At 40.9% G+C, this 18619-nt stretch overlaps 2 protein-coding genes across 3 annotated transcripts; both read left to right on the top strand.

Annotated features, from left to right (window-relative positions):
- The first annotated feature begins 297 nt into the window (after positions 1-297).
- On the top strand, positions 298-18045 carry LOC115749160 (SNW/SKI-interacting protein). Of its 2 annotated transcripts, XM_048277089.1 has the most exons (3): positions 298-310; positions 15246-15277; positions 16003-18045. In XM_048277089.1, the coding sequence occupies exon 3, from the start codon at positions 16044-16046 to the stop codon at positions 17856-17858; it is 1815 nt and encodes a 604-aa protein (XP_048133046.1). In that variant the 5' UTR covers positions 298-310; positions 15246-15277; positions 16003-16043; the 3' UTR covers positions 17859-18045. The 2 variants fall into 2 exon arrangements, with proteins under 2 accessions (XP_048133046.1, XP_030541723.2); XM_030685863.2 differs by lacking the exon at positions 298-310 and having other exon boundaries at positions 15164-15277.
- LOC115749159 (protein unc-13 homolog) lies at positions 6347-11751 on the top strand. The gene is made up of 5 exons (XM_030685862.2): positions 6347-7067; positions 7434-8300; positions 9136-9582; positions 9807-9996; positions 10134-11751. The coding sequence occupies exons 1-5, from the start codon at positions 6630-6632 to the stop codon at positions 11066-11068; spliced, it is 2877 nt and encodes a 958-aa protein (XP_030541722.2). The 5' UTR covers positions 6347-6629; the 3' UTR covers positions 11069-11751.
- Positions 18046-18619: the final 574 nt, after the last annotated feature.

The raw sequence follows: 18619 nt of genomic DNA, 5'->3' as shown, positions 1-18619 counted from the left end.
CGTGACAACATTCGAATCCATCTCGACCCTTCGAAAGACATTAGTGTGCCTTATTAACCCCCCCACGTTCTTCCCATGTCTGTTCATTCAACTTCGCATTACGCTGTCTTCGTCTTTTGCTAAAAGGAGTGGATGAGATAGTAGGAGACGTATCGACAACAATAAGATAGATAACAAAGCATCTTCTAGTCGTTTGTTGCTTCATTCACAATGGACAAAGCTAGGCCAAACGGTCTGGTTTTGGCTGTGTTGAAGGAAAACTACTGACTTCATGAATTTCTTAAGGTTGCTTTTTTTTTTTTTTTTTCGGGTCAAAATCAAAAGGGCTTACGTTAAGGGCGAGCGGGAGAGAGAGAGAGAGAGAGAGACATGTGCGCGAGTGCGTGAGAAGGAGGGTAGAGGAAGAGAGATAGGGAGGAAAAGATGGGTGCATGCTTTGGGAATGAATGCATGTTTTATGTTTGAAAAGGATGTAAAAAGTACTGAATGGATAGTCAATTCAGTCATAAATCGTTATATTATAACAATTCAATTTTAAATATTTTGACGATTTACCAATGTAGTCATTATGATTAAATTTGACTGAAAATCAATGATGTGGATTTCGGCCATCCTATGTGGCACAACCCACTAGCGTGGACAATTTTTACGAAAATTTAATTCTTTTGAATTTTATGAATTTTTATTATTTTTATTATTTTTCCTTTTGTTTTCTAGGCCCGATGCCATCCCACCAGCCACAAACAGCAAACAAAAATAAAAGAAAAGAAAAGTTAATGTAAAGAATTCAAAATTAAAAAATTTTAAAAAATTGTAAAAACTATATATTTGGGCGCCGGCCATGCCACGTATGATGGCCGGTGTCCACGTTATTGATTTTCAATCAAAAATAGCTAGAAGGATTACATTGAAAATCCATTAAAATGTCACTAATTTGGCACAATTAAAAGATTTAAAATTAAGTTGATCATTGTATAATAGATTTATGACTTTTTGAATAAATTTTTCTTTTTAAAAGTGATGATGGTTTATGACCACAACTCATATTTAGACACATGAATGCATATAAAATGTCAACAAAGTAAAAGTCTCGATAAAAAATGTTGTAAGAAATGGAAGCTCGGACTAGTAGTTCTAGATTACACATTCATCATCGAACACCATAGAATACCATAGGATCGTGCGAAGATATGTACCAAGAAAAACACAAATTTTTTTATAGGTTCCAAATTCCGAAAACCTGCTCATCGAAATAGATTCTCCAATTTTGGAACTTTGAACCTATCCCGTATACCTTGTAACCTAAAATCGGACAAACTTTCCATAGGTTTGATTTCAAGTTCCAAATTCTACCTTAAAAGCACGCTCATCCTTAAAATCTGCCCAGCTAGGCCGTTGACAACTAAGCTGACAAAATCAATTGTCATTCTTTCTTTAATTGGTCGAATAGTCATCATATACATATGCAAGCAAGTCCCATGCAAAAACCTAGCTAAAGCAGGTAGCTATCGTTCAAACAAAATCAAAGTGGTAGGCTAGTGGGCCGGGCCAAGAGATGTTTAAAAACAGCTGTAGGTAAGAGACCTCTGCGAAACGATTAGCCCGATAGCGATGGGCAAAATTAGGCCCAAGACAACAACATCAAACAAAATGCAACGTTTGTATTTGCTGGAGATACGTTGGTCAAATTTGTTTTTGTGGGGAGTTGTTCAAAAGCCTCTAAACCTATTGCACGTCGCCAATTCAAAAAATTTCTCAATTTGGCTATTTAATTTTAAACCTTTTGACGATTTGTGATTTAGGGATATGCTTTTTTTGACCTTATAACCCGAAAAGGGAAGAGGGTGATGGGGAAGCAACATCTCGACGACCCCTTGCCAATTCCCAACCCTTGGCCGAAACACGCTCGACATAGCCATGCAAATTGCATAGCTTGCTGCCTTTCCCTGTAGAGCCATTGACGTCCATTGCGATCCCATTTTGCGAACTACCTCGGTATTCGGCAGATAAGAAAAGTGCCTGGAACGCTCTCGTCGAGGATATGCCTATATTTTCATCGTCCACACATTGTCTGCGAAAAAGTTCAGATACAAATTGTTGTCGACGATGAAAACATTTCTCATTTGCTAATTATTTCAAGAGATACAAGCGACCTTTCTTTTTTTAAAAAAAAATGTTTTTAACATCATTCATTTTCCACGAAACAAACGGAGCCAAAGTAATCAAAATCTTTTCGATGAATAGCATTAGAAACTGATTTTTGATATAGGGTTAGGACTTAATTGCGCCTTTTGACAGATGTTCAAGTCTTAATTGCACAAATCAAAAGACTTAGAATTTGGATGCACCGCCTAGGACTGGATTACCCTAATTGAGAGGCTTAAACGCTTGATTCCATACAGTGTACAAGATTTAAGATTTCTCTGCAAATTTTTGTTAGGCGCTTTGAAAGGACCAGTTCCTCAGCCGATCGACGACGGAGCATCGAGAGGTTTCCACTTAAAAAATTAGTAGCCCGATTTGCAGGCTGACTGGTCCAACCTTTTGACATTTGGAATAGCTTGTTCTTATCCTCTTTAGGTCGTGGGCCGGCCATGAACACAACACCTTTTGCTTTTGTCTGTTTCCTAGGAACGATTCGACTCGACTCGGCTCGTACGGTTTGGTAATTATAGGTTCACTTGTCACCAACAAACTTCGTCTGAATGGAAAATTTTGGACTTTGTTTATAGGAAGCCACAAGCTTGCATGGGCATGAGCCGAATGCTAGCTTCCAAATTGTACCTATAAATCAAAAGAGGAGCGGGGAAAAAAAAAATATTAGGGTTAGTTGGATCTTTTAACCGGTAGAATCGATCAAGATCGAACTACTTCTGATTTGGTCCAATCTCACTTGTGCGAGCCGGTCACCTTATTTATGTGATTACCAATTATATGGACAAGTAAATTTGAGGAGACATAGCCTTTTTGAAATACCTCTTCTGTACAACAAATCACCCATTCTATTCTTTTGGATCACCAAATCCCGAAAAAAAAAAAAATCCGAGAAACCGCATGCAAACTACTTTATATTGGAGCCATCTACATAGGGAAAATACATTGACTTTACTTGTTCGTGAGATTCCGGATAGTCAGACCTTCATACTCGTGCCCTTAGATCATAATTGGACTCGAAATTCTAAATTTTGGGCACGGAAAGAAATCAAGTTCTACACATTTTAATTGGCTTAATTAAGTCACGATCCTTTTCGAGAAAGTACTATCAAGTCCTTTCTATAAACAATCCCTAAAATTGTGTACACGCTATTTAAAATGGACAAATTATCAAAAAAATCTTAGACCTATTGTAATTCCGTGAATTCGGTCCTAAATTTTTTTGGACGATTCAATCATAAACTTTTTGCAATTATGCCAATTCAGTCCATCCGCACGCTAACGTAGATGCCGACTATCCGACGACATAATATTGTAAGATTTCTTTTGATTTTTTTTTCTTTTCTTTATTTCTTCTTCCCTTCCCTCTTCTTCCTCTAGCCGGTTGTCGAGGTCCGGCGATCTAGAGGTGACGGCCGGCAAGGGCGAGCCTCGCCATGGCTGCGTGAGGCCGACCTCGCCTCGCTAGTTGCTGGTAGAGGTAAGCTTTACCTGAAGCAAGCGAGGTCGACCTCGCCGGCTAGAGGAAGAAGAGGAAAGAGGATAAATTAAAAGAAAAAATAAATCAATAAAATATTATTAAAATATTATGATGCTGGGCACTTGGTGTCCAGGTGAACGTCGACCCGCCAAAATTGATCGGATGGACTGAATTAACATAATTACGAAATATTTAGGACTGAATTGACAAGATTTAAGACCGAATTGATACAATTGTAATAAGTTTATGACTTTTTTAATAATTGTTTCTACTTAAAACTCACTTACATGACATCCTTAAATCACACTTTTCAACATAATCTTGGGGACTCGATTGCATTTCTAAGTGAAGGTTCACGACTTAATTCAATCAATCGAAAAATTTAGGACTCGATTGCACTTTTTGTGTTAAAATTTACAACTCGATTGAAACAATCAAAATGTTTATCACTATATTATATTACCTACATAAGATTTAAGACTTGCAATCCAATTTTTTCTAAGTGAATGGTCATTGGAAGTTTGAATGAGTCGCTTAAAATGATCAAACCCAATCACATCCAATCGCATTGAAATGAATGATGACTGCCATGGTTGTTGTTGGCAAATGCCAATGGCAGGTAAACAATATTATAATGGAGCTTGTTGGCAAGCCGAAGGAGGAATTAAAATAGGGGGTTGGTAGTAGAGAGACTTCTTGAATGATACATTGAAAGAAGGTTTTGAATGTGATGATCTTTACGTTAACATTGCCAGATCGTGCCCAGAGATTTTAAATGTGCGTTCAATTCCACACACAGCTAGGCTCCAAATGAGCTTGTTCACATGACATGGCTCCTATCAAAATTTTGGAAAAAAAGTAAAAAAATTCATACTCATAGATATATTTATTTGGATAATACCCTTTGACCAAACAAAAATAGACGAACGAAAACGTAATTTACGATAATAAAGATGATTAGAAAGTAACTAATGAATCTCTTACCTATTTAAATGTGAATTTGTAATGACTGTCAAGTATTCCGTAGATTTTTCATCTTTCCCCCTAAGAAAATCGAAATTATTTTTGAGGAATAGGTCAAAATCTTTCAAAACTATTTTATTTTTTATTAGTTTAACTATTTCTTTGTTTTCCAGCTAATCCGAATATTGATCGAGAAAAGTCGCTAATCACGCCAAATTAGCGAGCAGCAATCGAAAAACCAGTTGGAGTTAAGTTTTCTGTGGTAAACACTAATGATAGAGACCTTTACAAAAAATTATGTTTTTGGCTGAAAATTTTTCCTTAACAAGGGTTTTGCATTGCTTGCTGGCAAAGTCTTCTTTTGCGGGCCAGGCTCAAATTCCATGTTTTTTTTCCATTTTGGAGTCCGATGAAATTGTCCACGCTTTGTTAAAATCTATTACCTTTACTTAAAATAGTGCTATACTTGAAAATGAAATCAAAAAAACCTTCATTTTCATCAATAAGATGGAAGGGAAACCAAAATTATGCAATTAGGGCATATATCATGATTTGATGGAATTCAAATCTAGCCTAAAGTCATTCCTTCCTCACTTTCATTAAAAAGCGGTATGGAATAAGATTATGTCGTTCTTTAAAAGGTGTAAGCTTTTTCAGGTAATTGTTACTACACACAGCTGATTTTGGCATTTAACAGTTAAGAGCGACCTAGGAAAAGAAAGCTTTGGTAAACTCTAATCCACTTTGTTTTCCAGCTAATTCCAATATTAATCGAGAAAAGTCGCTAATCACGCCAAATTAGCAAGCAGCGAGCAGGTAAACTAGTTGGAGTTTGGCTTTTCTCTGGTCAGTAACTCGTGATGGCAATTTAATTTGTACCATACAAGAGTTTTTGGCTGAAAATTTTTCCTTAACAAGGGTTTTGCATTGCTTGCTGTCAAGGTCTTCTTTTGGTTTCCAGGCTCAAATGCCTTTTGCTTTTTCTTTTTTTCCATTTTGGAGTCCGATGAATTTGTCCACGCTTTGTTAAAATTATTACCTTTACTTAAAATAGTGCTCTCTTCCTTCAATCAAACAACTTCGTTTGGGACCATATTCAAACGGTTAAAAAAAACAAAAAAAGTGGGAATGGAAGAACACTCCCTATTGTGACATTCGTGGATATGTCATCGTGTAACAACTTTTACTATTAAAAAATCTCGACATTCGGATTGAACACGAGTATTGTGACGTATTAATATGATTCTCTATTCCGTGCTTTGAAAGATTGGTATCATAAAGACACTTCTTTTTGGCGGATTTCATGCCTGTTTAGATATCATTTCGGTGCAAGCTACGCTAGAGGATCCGATGACATTAACTCGGTCGAATCCGGCGATGGAAATGCTTCGGCATCTGATGCATCATATCTAACTCTTTCATTCGACGGGACTGAGACTTCACGCGATGATTTTGCACTGCAAAAGAAGCACGTCTCAAAAGCCCTAATGTTTGTATCCGTACTTGTAATGAGGAAAAAATGTAGGAGCGCTCCATTGACAATGAAGAGCCAACGGGCACAGGGCACTCCTAGGTCACAATTTCCAACACTACCAAAGTCAACAACCCCAAGTCAAGTTTGACTTGGGCCCCTCTCCAATCACGGATTCGATGCCAGCGTTCATTTCCCAACCCTTCAATCTATGATCGAAATCTCCCAGAATCTTTATTATAACCGCTATTAATTAATCTTAATCCTGTCTTAATGAAACCCATCAGCACGAGATTCCTACATTCCCACATGACTCTCCTCCCACTGGTTAAAGCCTTTACCTTTTTCTTCTTCTTCTCTCTCTCTCATGGCGATGCCATTTGCATAATGATCCTGCATCTTCCTTAAAATTCAAGCAAGAATAAACCCCATAGCCTTTCTCTCTCTCTCTCCCCTCCCAAAAAGCGACTCTTCATCGCTCACCGGCAACAAGTGACGCTTCATTCGATCGGGAACTGATTCGACACTGAGCCAAAAGAATTGGGTACTCATCGACCCACCATGGCCGAGCACCTGCCCTCGCCGTTCGGCGATCCGGCTCCCACCCTGTCCGATCCGGAACTGCGGGAAACCTCCTACGAGGTCCTTGTCGCCGCGTGCCGGAGCTCCGGCTCCCGTCCGTTGACATACGTCTCCCAGTCGGAGAGGTCGGCCGGGGCTGCTGCTGCTGCCGCCGCCGCCGCGCCGCCACAGGCTCCGGCGGCCGCGCCTTCGCTGCAGAGGTCGCTGACGTCGACGGCCGCGAGCAAGGTGAAGAAGGCGCTGGGGCTGAAGCGGAGGGAGTCGATGAGCCAGAGGAGGGGCGGCGACTCGGCGGCCAGCCAGGGCCGAGCCAAGAGGCCGGTCACGGTGGGGGAGATGGTTAGGGTTCAGATGAAGGTGTCTGAGCAGATCGACTCGAGGGTTCGGCGTGCTTTGCTGAGGGTCGCTGCTGGACAGGTGCGAATACTATGTTTTCTGAAGCACTTGTTCTTCGCTTTTGGTTTGAATTCAAATTGGTATTGTTGAAATGTGTAAACTTTAGTTACTAGTGAGATACTTTTGGGGCATGATGAGACAAAGAGAAGTTACTTGAAAGAGTTCTCTGGTTTTACATGCTTTTGGCAATTAGGAATGATTGGAGAGAAAACTTAGCACATTGGTTTTCAAGGTGGTTCTCTCTATTCAATTCTTCTGTTTTATATGAAATTAATGGCTTGGAAATTCTATTTGGAATAAAGTACATCCTTTTAATAATCATTAATCTGTCAATAGTCTTTTCTGGTACAACTTCAATGACAAACTTCTGTTTACCAATTGTTTCAGCTTGGAAGACGGATGGAGTCGGTAGTTCTTCCATTAGAGCTGTTGCAGCAGTACAAGTTGTCGGATTTTCCCAACCCGCAGGAATATGAAGCTTGGCAAAGGAGACATCTGAAGGTTCTCGAAGCAGGATTGCTTCTGCACCCTCACCTGCCTTTAAGTAAGACCGACACTACTCCACAGCGTCTCCGGAAATTGATCCGCGCCGCATTAGAAAATCCGAGAGAAAACGAAAGGAATGGTGAAGCAGCGCAACTTCTTCGGAGCAATGTGATGTCTCTTGCTTGCAGATCTTTCGATGGGAGTGCTTCAGAGACTTGCCATTGGGCTGATGGTTTCCCCTTCAATCTTCGGCTGTATCAAATGCTCCTAGAAGCATGTTTTGATGTTAATGATGAGACATCCGTGATTGAAGAGGTTGATGAGGTTTTGGAACTCATTAAGAAAACTTGGGCAATTCTTGGGATGAACCAGGCCCTACATAATCTTTGTTTTGCATGGGTCTTGTTCCAGCGGTATGTAGCAACTGGGCAAGCAGAAAATGACTTGCTATTTGCTGCTGGTAACTTGTTGATGGAAGTTGAAAATGATGCAAAACATATGAAAGATGAAAACTACTCGATGGTTTTAAGTTCTACATTGAATTCAATTTTAAACTGGGCTGAGAAGAGGCTTCTTGCATACCACGATACGTTTCACAGCGGTAATATTGATGTGATGCAGAGTTTCGTGTCGCTATGTGTGTCATCAGCGAGAATTTTAGCTGAAGGTACCTCCCATGAGCATCGCATGAAAAAGAATGATACTGATGTTGCTTCCGACAGGGTTGAGGCTTACATAAGATCATCGCTCCGCATGGTCTATTCTCAGGCGAGTCTAATCATTTCATATTCTTCATGCATCATGAGAATTGATCTGATAGGAGCACATGCGAATGGCAATTTCAGAAACAAAATTTATCTGCATTTTTTTTTATGTTGGTGCTTTTTGTTGTGAGATTTCTGCTGGAATCTAGTTCTATTTAGATGAGTGAGCAAGTTTTATATGAATCAACCTTTTTGGTGGACACTTCCTCCTTTCTCCTTTTTATATGTTTAACAAAAAGACTGCTCCTTTTCTACATTGTATTGTGGTCGGACGGATTTACAATTTGATTCTATATTCTATAATATCTTAGAATGAAGTGCATAGTTAGTCCTGTAAATATTTCTAGGAACTGTTTTTATTTCTCAGTAAGCTGTGATTTCTTGGAAACTCATTTCAGTCCTCCTTCCTCCATGTTAATATCTAGTAAGTCCTGTAGATATTAGTGAGAACTTTTCCTTTGACTCAGTAAGTTGTATTTTTTTGAAACCTCATTACTGTCTGTGCTCTTCATGCTACTATGATCACCGGGATGAAATTCCTTTTCTGATTCTCAAGATTGTATATTGGTAGAGTGTGGAGTATGTGGACCCATATGCGTAGCAAGACGCATACGAACATTATCTTGAACCTATGATGGCCGTCTGTTAATTTTCTTTTCCATTTAAGAATAATTTTTTATTCATCTCTTGGAGTGGTGAGGGACACTAATAAGGCTTTAGATAGTTCTTGTGCGACCTCTTGAGGATGCAGTCTAGCTTTAATAGAAGAATGCTGATGGAAGTACAGATTATTTCCTTTCTTTTGATTGAAAACTTTTTCCTTTGTACTTTGAAGACAGAAAAAGGAGAAGATGAGGAAAATATGTAAAAGCCAGCATAATGCTCTTCCTTTCCTCTCCATCCTCGCTCAAGACATTAGAGAACTTGTTGTTAATGAGAAGGAGCTGTTTAGCCCAATATTGAAAAGGTGGCATCCACTTGCAGCTGGTGTTGCAGTGGCTACTCTTCATTCTTGCTATGGGAATGAGTTGAACCGGTTCGTTTCGGGTATCGAGGAGTTGACACCTGAGGCTATGCAAGTCCTAATTGCAGCAGATAAACTGGAGAAAGATCTTGTCCAAGTAGCAGTTGAAGATTCAGTGGACAGTGAGGATGGTGGAAAGTCTATAATACAGGAGATGCCTCCCTACGAGGCTGAATCGGTAATAACCAATCTGGTGATGTCATGGATAAAAACAAGAGTTGACAGATTGAGAGAGTGGGTTGACCGGAATCTGCAACAAGAGGTACGTCACTGATGGTCCACATAATGCAGGGAACGTAATGCACTGTTGTTATTCTTGTTAACTCCCGTTTGTTAGCTTCTGAATTTGTCTCACATGCTCCATTTACAGTGATGCACGAATCAGGATATATGCCATTTGATGCATGCTGGCCTCGGCATTCTTGTCATTATTCTTTGTAGCAAGGTGCATATAGGTTCACACCTTGCCATCTTCTTCATGTGTAGGTTTGGAGTCCAAATGCTAATAAAGAACGGTTTGCTCCTTCTGCCGTGGAAGTTCTCCGGATAGTCGATGAGACTTTGGAAGCATTTTTCCTCTTGCCCATACCAGTGTATCAAAGCTTGCTTCCTCAACTGATCAGTGGTCTTGATAGATGTCTTCAACAATATATAGTGAAAGCGAAAGCTGGCTGTGGTAAGTACTGTGGACTGTAAAATAAACTTAAAAAAGACTTCGCATCTTTATACCAAGTACTAAGGAAGACCTATAGAGATGGCACTGGGACTTTGCTAGATGTTTAGCGCAAAGTTAATTTATGTTGTTATCTGCAGGAACAAAGAGTAATTTCGTCCCTGCAATGCCTGCTCTAACTCGATGTACCACGGGATCTAAATACAATCGTGTGTCCAAGAAGAAGGAAAAGGAAAAAATAGCGCAGAGGAGGAAATCCCAGATTGGGATTACCAATGGGGATGACTTCTTTGGAGTACCTCAGCTGTGTGTTCGCATCAACACACTACAGCACTTCAGGACACAACTGGAGGTTTTGTCAAAGAAGACACTCATGTATCTTAGAAGTTCTGACCCCACTCATGCAGACGCTATAGCAGATGCAAAGGGAATTAGGTTTGAGCTTGCTGCCACTGCTTGTGTGGAAGGAATCCAACAACTCTGTGAGATGACAGCTTATAAGGTGATCTTTCAGAACCTAAGTCCTGTGCTGTGGGATGCTTTATATGTCGGGGATGTCGCTTCTTCTAGGATTGAGCCTTTCCTTCAGGATCTTGAGCAGTATTTAGAGACATTATCATCGCTGGTGCATGATCGAGTGAGAACGCGTGTTATAACAGATGTCATGAGAGCTTCCTTTGAAGGGTTTCTATTAGTTTTGCTAGCTGGAGGACCTTGCCGTGCATTCTCTCTTGAAGACTCACAAATTGTAGATGAAGATTTTAAGCTCCTTGAAGAGTTATTCTGGTCTAATGGAGATGGGCTGCCAGCTGATCTGATTGATAAATTTTCCGCCACGGTTAAAAATATTCTTCCACTCTTTCATGCCAATACTGAGAGTCTAATCGAGCGGTTCAAACAGATCTCACAGGAAAGTAATGGCTCCTCCACCAAATCCAAGCCACCACTGCCTCCAACTCCAAGTCAGTGGAGTCCTAATGAACCAAACACTATTTTACGAGTTTTGTGTTACAGGAATGACCAGTCGGCAACAAAGTTTCTCAAGAAAACCTACAACTTTCCCAAGAAACTATGACTAGTTAATGTGGAGCTATCAATTTGTGTAGCATTCTTTGATGTGAGGCTTGTTGTTGGACCATTCTTATTGCTTTGTGTAGTTTGGATAAGTGAGTTCTTGCACCTTTGCACGAGGAGGGGGCTTCTTTGGGGCGGTCTTCGGGAGACGAGATGCATCTCTTGTATAATTGTGGTTGGTTTGTTTGCTCAAGGTGGCTCAACAATAACGAGATTGTGGGCGCATCAGTAGTATCATCAGGTCATCCACTCATAAGAGAGGGCTCTGTGAGATTGGAAATGTGATGCTTATGAGAGAGAATGCGAGGACATGGTGTCGGCATTGGCTTCGGTTGACTATATGTTCCCCGAAATAATTCCTTCTGGGGAGGGGTTCAGGCAACTAAACGTTAACATTTACAAGGTGTGACAGTATGGTTTCTTTCTTTACTCTCATATTTTATTAGGATACGATAGATCAGATTATACAAACCTAAAGTGCTCCAATAATACAAGGATAGGTATTGTGTACCCCGGTTTGTAACAGCGGTTGTGAGAAATTGAGTAGGAATTAGTTAGCTTTCCATTTTGTGTATGATAAGTGTTCACATATTCTGTTCTGTATTATTATACATCTCTTTCCAGAAAATTGAGTATCAAGGTTAGGGTTGTTTAGCATTATGTAGCAAGATGTTACTTGATCAATTGCACTTGCAGACGCTTGTTCGCCTTACATGTATGCATTTTAGTCTCGAGCTTGATGCTCATGAATGTGGACCTCGGATCGGTAGATCGGCTCACCTGATCCCAAAGTCCACATGTTGACGAACTTTCTCGGAGCATGTAATAATCTCTTTGGTCCCTCGAACTGAGTATATCCATATGAGTTGTTTCTTCAAGGAGAACTGCCTGTGTTGTTTCCTTGTACAGGTAAAAAAAATGTGAGCATGTTAATGGACATGCCTCTGGAGACAGGAGTCCATGAGTCATGAAATGATCCATCCTTCATCAATCATTTCTGACCCATTCGTTCGAGTGTTCACGCCTTCAGTGTTATGCGCGCCTGTGGCTGTAAAAGCGGGAGGGTGGCCGATATGATAATCGAAAGGCTCCAGTAGGTACAATTTGCTTGCATTGAGCTAAACTCATATTGGATGCAACAAGAAAGAGATGGACGAGAGTCCACTGATGATTAGCTAACGAAAAGAATGTTGTTGAGTCCATTCTTTCAATTGTTAGCCCCCCTTTTTTGGTCAAAAAAAGATTCATTTCATTCATTTAATGGTAGTACTAAGCAAACATCGATAACTAGACCAAAGGCGTTGAGGGGGCTTCGAGAGCCAATTCAAGGGGCGGGTCCCATTCTGATGGGCTTTGGCGATCTAATCTGCAACTCTATTAGCTTCGCGACGACAATAGGCTACGGACACTTCCTTTAGTTGGGCTACAAGGCTCTGACACTCCACAAAGAGCTGCCACAAGGGCTTTCGTTTACATCTGATAAGCCAGCAACAAGTGATGAGATAAGCTATCAGTATGTGCTGGTTTCTCTTTTGTTTCGAAATTCTCGGTCCTATATGGATATGGAGGTTTTCTCCTGGTGTAAACAATGGTTCGGCAGAGATGGTTTGGATGTTGGTGCCACCCTTTCATGAAACCTTCTTTATTTATGTCAAAGACCAGAAGTTGGAAACATCGTTCTCTTTGAAAGAAGGAACTTTTTCATAGTTAGGATGCCCATAATGGGCATGCCATGCTTTAGCTATCAATCTCTTTTGTTTTAATCCACAACAATTCGATGTCAACGTTTTTATCAAAGATATTTTAACCATTTGAGTCTCGAAGGATCTATCTGTACTAGTCAAATTGCTCTTTCCCCTTGCTATATCCAATAGGCTAGCTTTGAAACATGACCCTATAAGTCTAGAATAGAATCAAGATACACCTTCTCATAGATGGTGTTAGTGAGAGGAACTTGATTCTCTCCCGACCGAGCGGCCTGGAGAGAGAACCAGAGGGTGTTAAGGGAAGCGGACAAGCTCAAACAAGATTACAAAGCCCATTTCAAATGCTTCTCCAATACAAAAAAAGTCCAATATTGCATTAATTAAGCCCTTTTGTCCAATTAAATCCTAAAATGCATCCAATTAAGTCAAAACTTTTGCCAACCAAAACTTTTGCATTGGTGCCAATTTAGTCATAAACCTTTCTATTTGTGCCAATTTAGTCCTAAATCTTGGGTTTATTTTGGCCATAATTTTTGAAAATCGCTAACGGCGTCGATTATCCTATGTATCATGACTATCACTGACTTGTTTTTTCATATTAGGTGTCTAAGTATTCTTAAATGAATTTTAAGCATTTTTGTTATTGTAAAATTTTTTTTAATTTTTAAAAAATATTTAAAAAAAAATATCTACCTACCTTGCCACCTAGAATAATCGATGTCCAATTATCTCTTTGCATAAAAAACGTTTAGGACTATAATTAAAGCTTAAAAAAGAAAATAAGTAGGTCGATTTAGGTTAGAATTTGCATCTATTTGTATCTATTTAGTGATTCGCCTTGCTACTTTCTTAAGGAAGTGGCATCCTATATATGTCACTGTTGCATTTAGGTAGGTTACATACCTTTGTATTGGTTCGAAAAAGAAAATAAGCAGTCGATTTGACCTATTTGTATCTATTTAGTGATTAGCCCGCTACTTTCTTTGATCTTAATTGTATATCATATTTGATAAAATCAATAATTCCTCAACAAAGAAAAGACTTAAATGCAGAGAATCCACTTTTGGCCCGAAGCATTGATTCCCCATGACAAAGAGGCTTATGTTGAATTTGAGAGAGGTCAATGACTTCATCTTCTTTAGTTTCTTCTTTGTGGCTTGAAGGCTTTCATTTGCTTTGATGGTATCGTATTATAGAGAAATGGAGATGAAAAAAGCAGGAAGGAGGCTTGATTTCACTATTCTTGTTCCCATCCCAGCAGTCAAACTCCTTCTTGACCCGGCTCACAAGGTGGGTAAGTAAGAGATGGATATAGGAAGTCTTTATTTATTAAACTTATTATTTATCGTTGAGATACCCACTTGAGTTACCTTAGCCCTAGGCCATGCTATTTAATGATATTGGAAAAAAAGAAGAAGAAGGATGCAACCAAATTCCCTATAGAAAGAAAGTGATTTTCGTTCCGGATAGCTTAAAGAGCAAGCTTGACAGTGAGTTCCGTCGAGTAATCCAAGCGAAAGCCATACTTTTCATTAAAATAAAAGTAATAACGACAAAAAGAGTAGGAATGGATGAGGCCGCCCGGCCTCGATTCTTTTGCATATACGGGCTTGCTCGGGGGCTTGCCTTGGCAATTGGTTTTGTTGTGAGGATGAGCACTAATCATTCGAAGATCGATAAGCAATAAAGAAAGCCTTGATATTGGTAGATGAATGCAAGTGCAAGATCAGTTTGGGAACTTAGATCTCGTGCCTCCCCACAGAGTGGACAGAGCACTTCTCAATTCTCACCGCTAGGTTTCTCACTGCTAGGCTTTTTTTTTTTTTTTCCTTTCCCCGCCCCCCTCCCCCAATTTTCTTTTTCTCGTTGTTCTTCCCGGGCATGCATTCCAGGACTGAGCGAGTTAGGTTCCTCCTTAAACTTGTTCTAAAATTTGGAAAAACTGGAAATTTCCGCTTGACGGCGGACCACATCCAGCCTAATTTGCCAATGGTAAGAATAATTGTTAAATCTCCCCAATGTTGCATCGGAGTCGTAGCCCTTTTCGGTTTACTTTTCATTTTTAATTTTGCCAAGATTACATATTGGGATAGTGTAAACAATTTTGAATATCCCATATTGAGATTGCGTAAAACTTATTTCAATTATCCAAAACTTTTCTCTGCCTCAAAGGGAACACAACACTTGCCACATAAGTGGGCCTCAAGCCCATTATCAGCTCTCATCCTCAGAGCCCAATAATATGTCGAAAGCAACTTAGCCCATGACGGTGAGGCCCATTTAAGGCCTATCAAAACAACCCCCGCCCCCACCCGCACTCCCAACCTTTCCCTGTCTTTCGCTGACATCCTTCGCCAACTGTTGGCAGTGGTCGAGAAGGCCCCTCGTCGTCGTCTTCTTGTTGTTGTTTTTCTTCCGGCGTTTGCCCTATACATGTCTTCTCTGTGTACTTGAAGCCTCTTGTTTGATCAGCCATCATCAATCGAACTACGTCGTGCTTGAAGGTATCGAAACCTCCTCTCTCTCTCTCTCTCTCTCTCTGGGTCTCGATTGTTCGTGTTCTGTTCCTTCTTTTTGCTCGAGCGTCGCGAATTCCAGATCGAGTTTCGCCGGCCTGTTTGGGGACTAGGTGTGGTGTTTTGAGAGCCTGGCGTGTTGAGGCGCTGCTTAAATTTGCTTTGTAGAACCCTAGGGTTAGAATCTGAATTTGTTGTCGGGGTTTGATTGCAACCCTAGATTTGAATGCGATTTTGAGCTGTGGATTGAGCTTTGTCGCAGTGTTTCTTGGCGGTTGCAATTTTTTTTTTAATTCTGCTTTTTTACTGGATTGGATATATCGGTTTTCTCTGCTCCATGTTGGGATATTGTGTTTTTTGTGGTATCGTGGAGAAGTCTTGCGCTGATGAAACAAACCGTGTGATTTGGTGTCGTTAAGCTGTTTGTTTTGCTCTTTTTCTACTATAAGGTTGTGCAGAGATCAAAGAAGGCTTGAAGCTTTATGTGATTCATTGCCTAGTGATTTTGAAGTTGCATTTGTTTGACGCTGATGCGTATACTGTACTTCTTTTGGGAGTCGAATATGTTTACTCGATTTTTCGATCTTTCATAGCAACCAATGTCTGGGCCACTAGATGGTGTCCAATTTTGATTCTTCAGGTTAATCTTCATTTGGATGGATTTCCTATTTTCTGGTAATTGCTGAGGATTTTTCTTTCTAACTGTGTTTCAGGTTGTTGGGACTCCTGGCCTTCCGTTGCGTGACAAGGAATCATGGCATCTTTGAATGACCTGTTGCCTCCAGCTAAGTCAACCACAACCACATTTTATGACCACTCAAATGATCCCTGGTTCAAGCAGCGCTTCAGTACTTCTGATTCTGAACGAACCACTGTGCTCAAGCACAATCCTGTGCCTCCATACTTGAAACGCCAGGGTTTTGTACCTCGAAAAGTTGAGGATTTTGGAGATGGAGGTGCATTTCCTGAGATTCATATTGCCCAGTACCCTCTTGATATGGGCAGGGATAAATCTGGGAAGCCTGGATCCAAAATTCTGCCGGTGACTGTTGATGCTCATGGAAACGTCGCCTATGATGCCATTGTTAAGCAGAATGAAAATGCAAAGAAGGTTGTTCACAGCCAGCATAAAGATCTCATTCCAAAGATTCTGAGAGATGAGGATGAGAAAGAAGAGGATGAAGATATGGAGAGGGAGATTGAAGAAATAACTCAGGAAACAAAGACTGCGCTAGAGAAGATTGTTAATGTGAGATTGAGCGCGGCACAACCAAAAAATGTGCCCAAACAATCATCGGATTCAAAGTTTATTAAGTATAAGCCATCTCAGCAGTCTGCAGCATTTAATTCTGGTGCAAAGGAGAGGATTATAAGGATGGTGGAGATGCCTGTGGACCCCCTCGAGCCACCAAAGTTTAAGCATAAGAGGGTCCCAAGGGCCTCTGGATCCCCGCCTGTGCCAATTATGCATTCACCGCCTCGCCCTGTTACTGTAAAAGATCAACAGGATTGGAAGATCCCACCTTGTATCTCAAATTGGAAAAATCCTAAGGGTTACACTATCCCACTAGACAAGCGTCTTGCTGCAGATGGACGAGGACTCCAGGACGTACAGATCAATGATAATTTTGCCAAGCTTTCTGAGGCTCTTTATGTTGCTGAACAGAAGGCTAGGGAGGCAGTTGCCATGAGATCTAAGGTGCAGAAAGAAATGCTGATGAAGGAAAAAGAGAGGAAAGAGCAGGAGCTCCGGGCTTTGGCTCAAAAAGCTCGTTCAGAGAGAACCGGGGCAGCACCCCCAGCTGCTGTTTCTATTCCTACCGAGAAAAATGACATGGATGGTGTGGAAATGAGAGGGCATTATGAGCGTGAAGGAGAGAGGGATCGAGATTATCCCAAGGAAACAAGAGAAGAAAGGGAAGAAAGGCTGCAACGCGAGAAAATTCGTGAGGAGAGGCGTCGAGAGAGGGAGAGGGAGAGAAGATTGGAGGCTAAGGACGCTGCTATGGGAAAGAAAAGCAAAATCACTAGGGACAGAGATAGAGATATTAGTGAGAAAGTTGCATTGGGAATGGCTTCAGCTGGGGCAAGTAGAGGAGGAGAGGTCATGTATGACCAGAGGCTCTTTAACCAAGAGAAAGGCATGGATTCTGGGTTTGCCACCGATGACCAATACAACGTGTATGATAAGGGACTGTTCACCGCTCAGCCCACACTTTCAACTCTCTACAGGCCTAAGAAGGACCTTGATTCTGACATATATGGAGGTGCGGATGAGCAGTTAGATAAGATTATGAAGACCGAGCGCTTCAAGCCAGATAAGGCGTTCTCCGGCACAGCTGAGAAAGGTGGTCCGAGGGACAGGCCAGTTGAGTTTGAGAGGGAAGCTGCTGAAGAGGCTGATCCATTTGGTCTGGATCAGTTCTTGACGGAGGTGAAGGGGGGCAAGAAACCAACCGATAAGATCGGCTCTGGAGGGACAATGAGGGCCAGTGCAGGCTCGTCGATGCGTGATAGTTATGGGGGAGGTTCCGGCCGAACACGCATCGGCTTTGAGAAGGGACGATAAACTGTATTCTGCTAATCTTTGCTTGTGCAAGCAGCAGTTATTTACATTTTTGTGTTTGTATGGTAGAGTTAAGTAATTTACTTGGCGTGTGCTGTGAATTGGAAGTCTGCGGACACTGATTAAGCAGCATGAAGTAATGCAGAAACTCTGGATTTTCTCAGCCATAATTTGAGTTGCGTTATTATAATCAGCATTCTCTTCTAGCTGCTGTGAATTCATCATGGTTCCATTTTGTGGTCGCTTTACTTAGAGCTTGTGCTTTGCGGACCGGTTTATTGTGCATGGATTATTGGTTGGAAACAGATTTAGCATAAACCTGTTGAAGGTCTGACCGATAGTCTCAGAGGCTTTAAATTTTTCAATTGTACGGATGGTATGGCGATCGTATGTCAGAGCAATTAGCCTCTCCGGTGATTGTGGACTGGCTTGTATAATTTGCTGTAGTCACTCCTGGTCGAAGGTCAAAGCAATCTGTAGTCACCTGACATGGCTGGAATTCAGGTTTCTATGCTTACCGATTTATAGTTGTTGAGAGTTGACAACATGGGTAATTGGTAGGCTTGAAATGTCGGGTTTCAAATTTCATTATTCGTGCTAGGCCTTTTGGCTTGAACATCTAGTTGCGAGACCTGAACCAAAAGACTGGAAAATTTCGGGTTGGGTCGGTTGAGTCGGTTCGGGTATGCAGTTCAGTTTCGACACCCCTAGTTGTGATCTTGACGTGAAGGCAGCTCTGCCAGGTTACTTGAGACAAAATTGTC

The sequence above is a fragment of the Rhodamnia argentea genome, chromosome 4 (genome assembly GCF_020921035.1).
Source record: "Rhodamnia argentea isolate NSW1041297 chromosome 4, ASM2092103v1, whole genome shotgun sequence".
Classification (NCBI taxonomy): domain Eukaryota; kingdom Viridiplantae; phylum Streptophyta; class Magnoliopsida; order Myrtales; family Myrtaceae; genus Rhodamnia; species Rhodamnia argentea.
The sequence above is the reverse complement of the archived record's forward strand: the minus strand, read 5'-3'. Positions and strand labels throughout refer to the sequence as shown.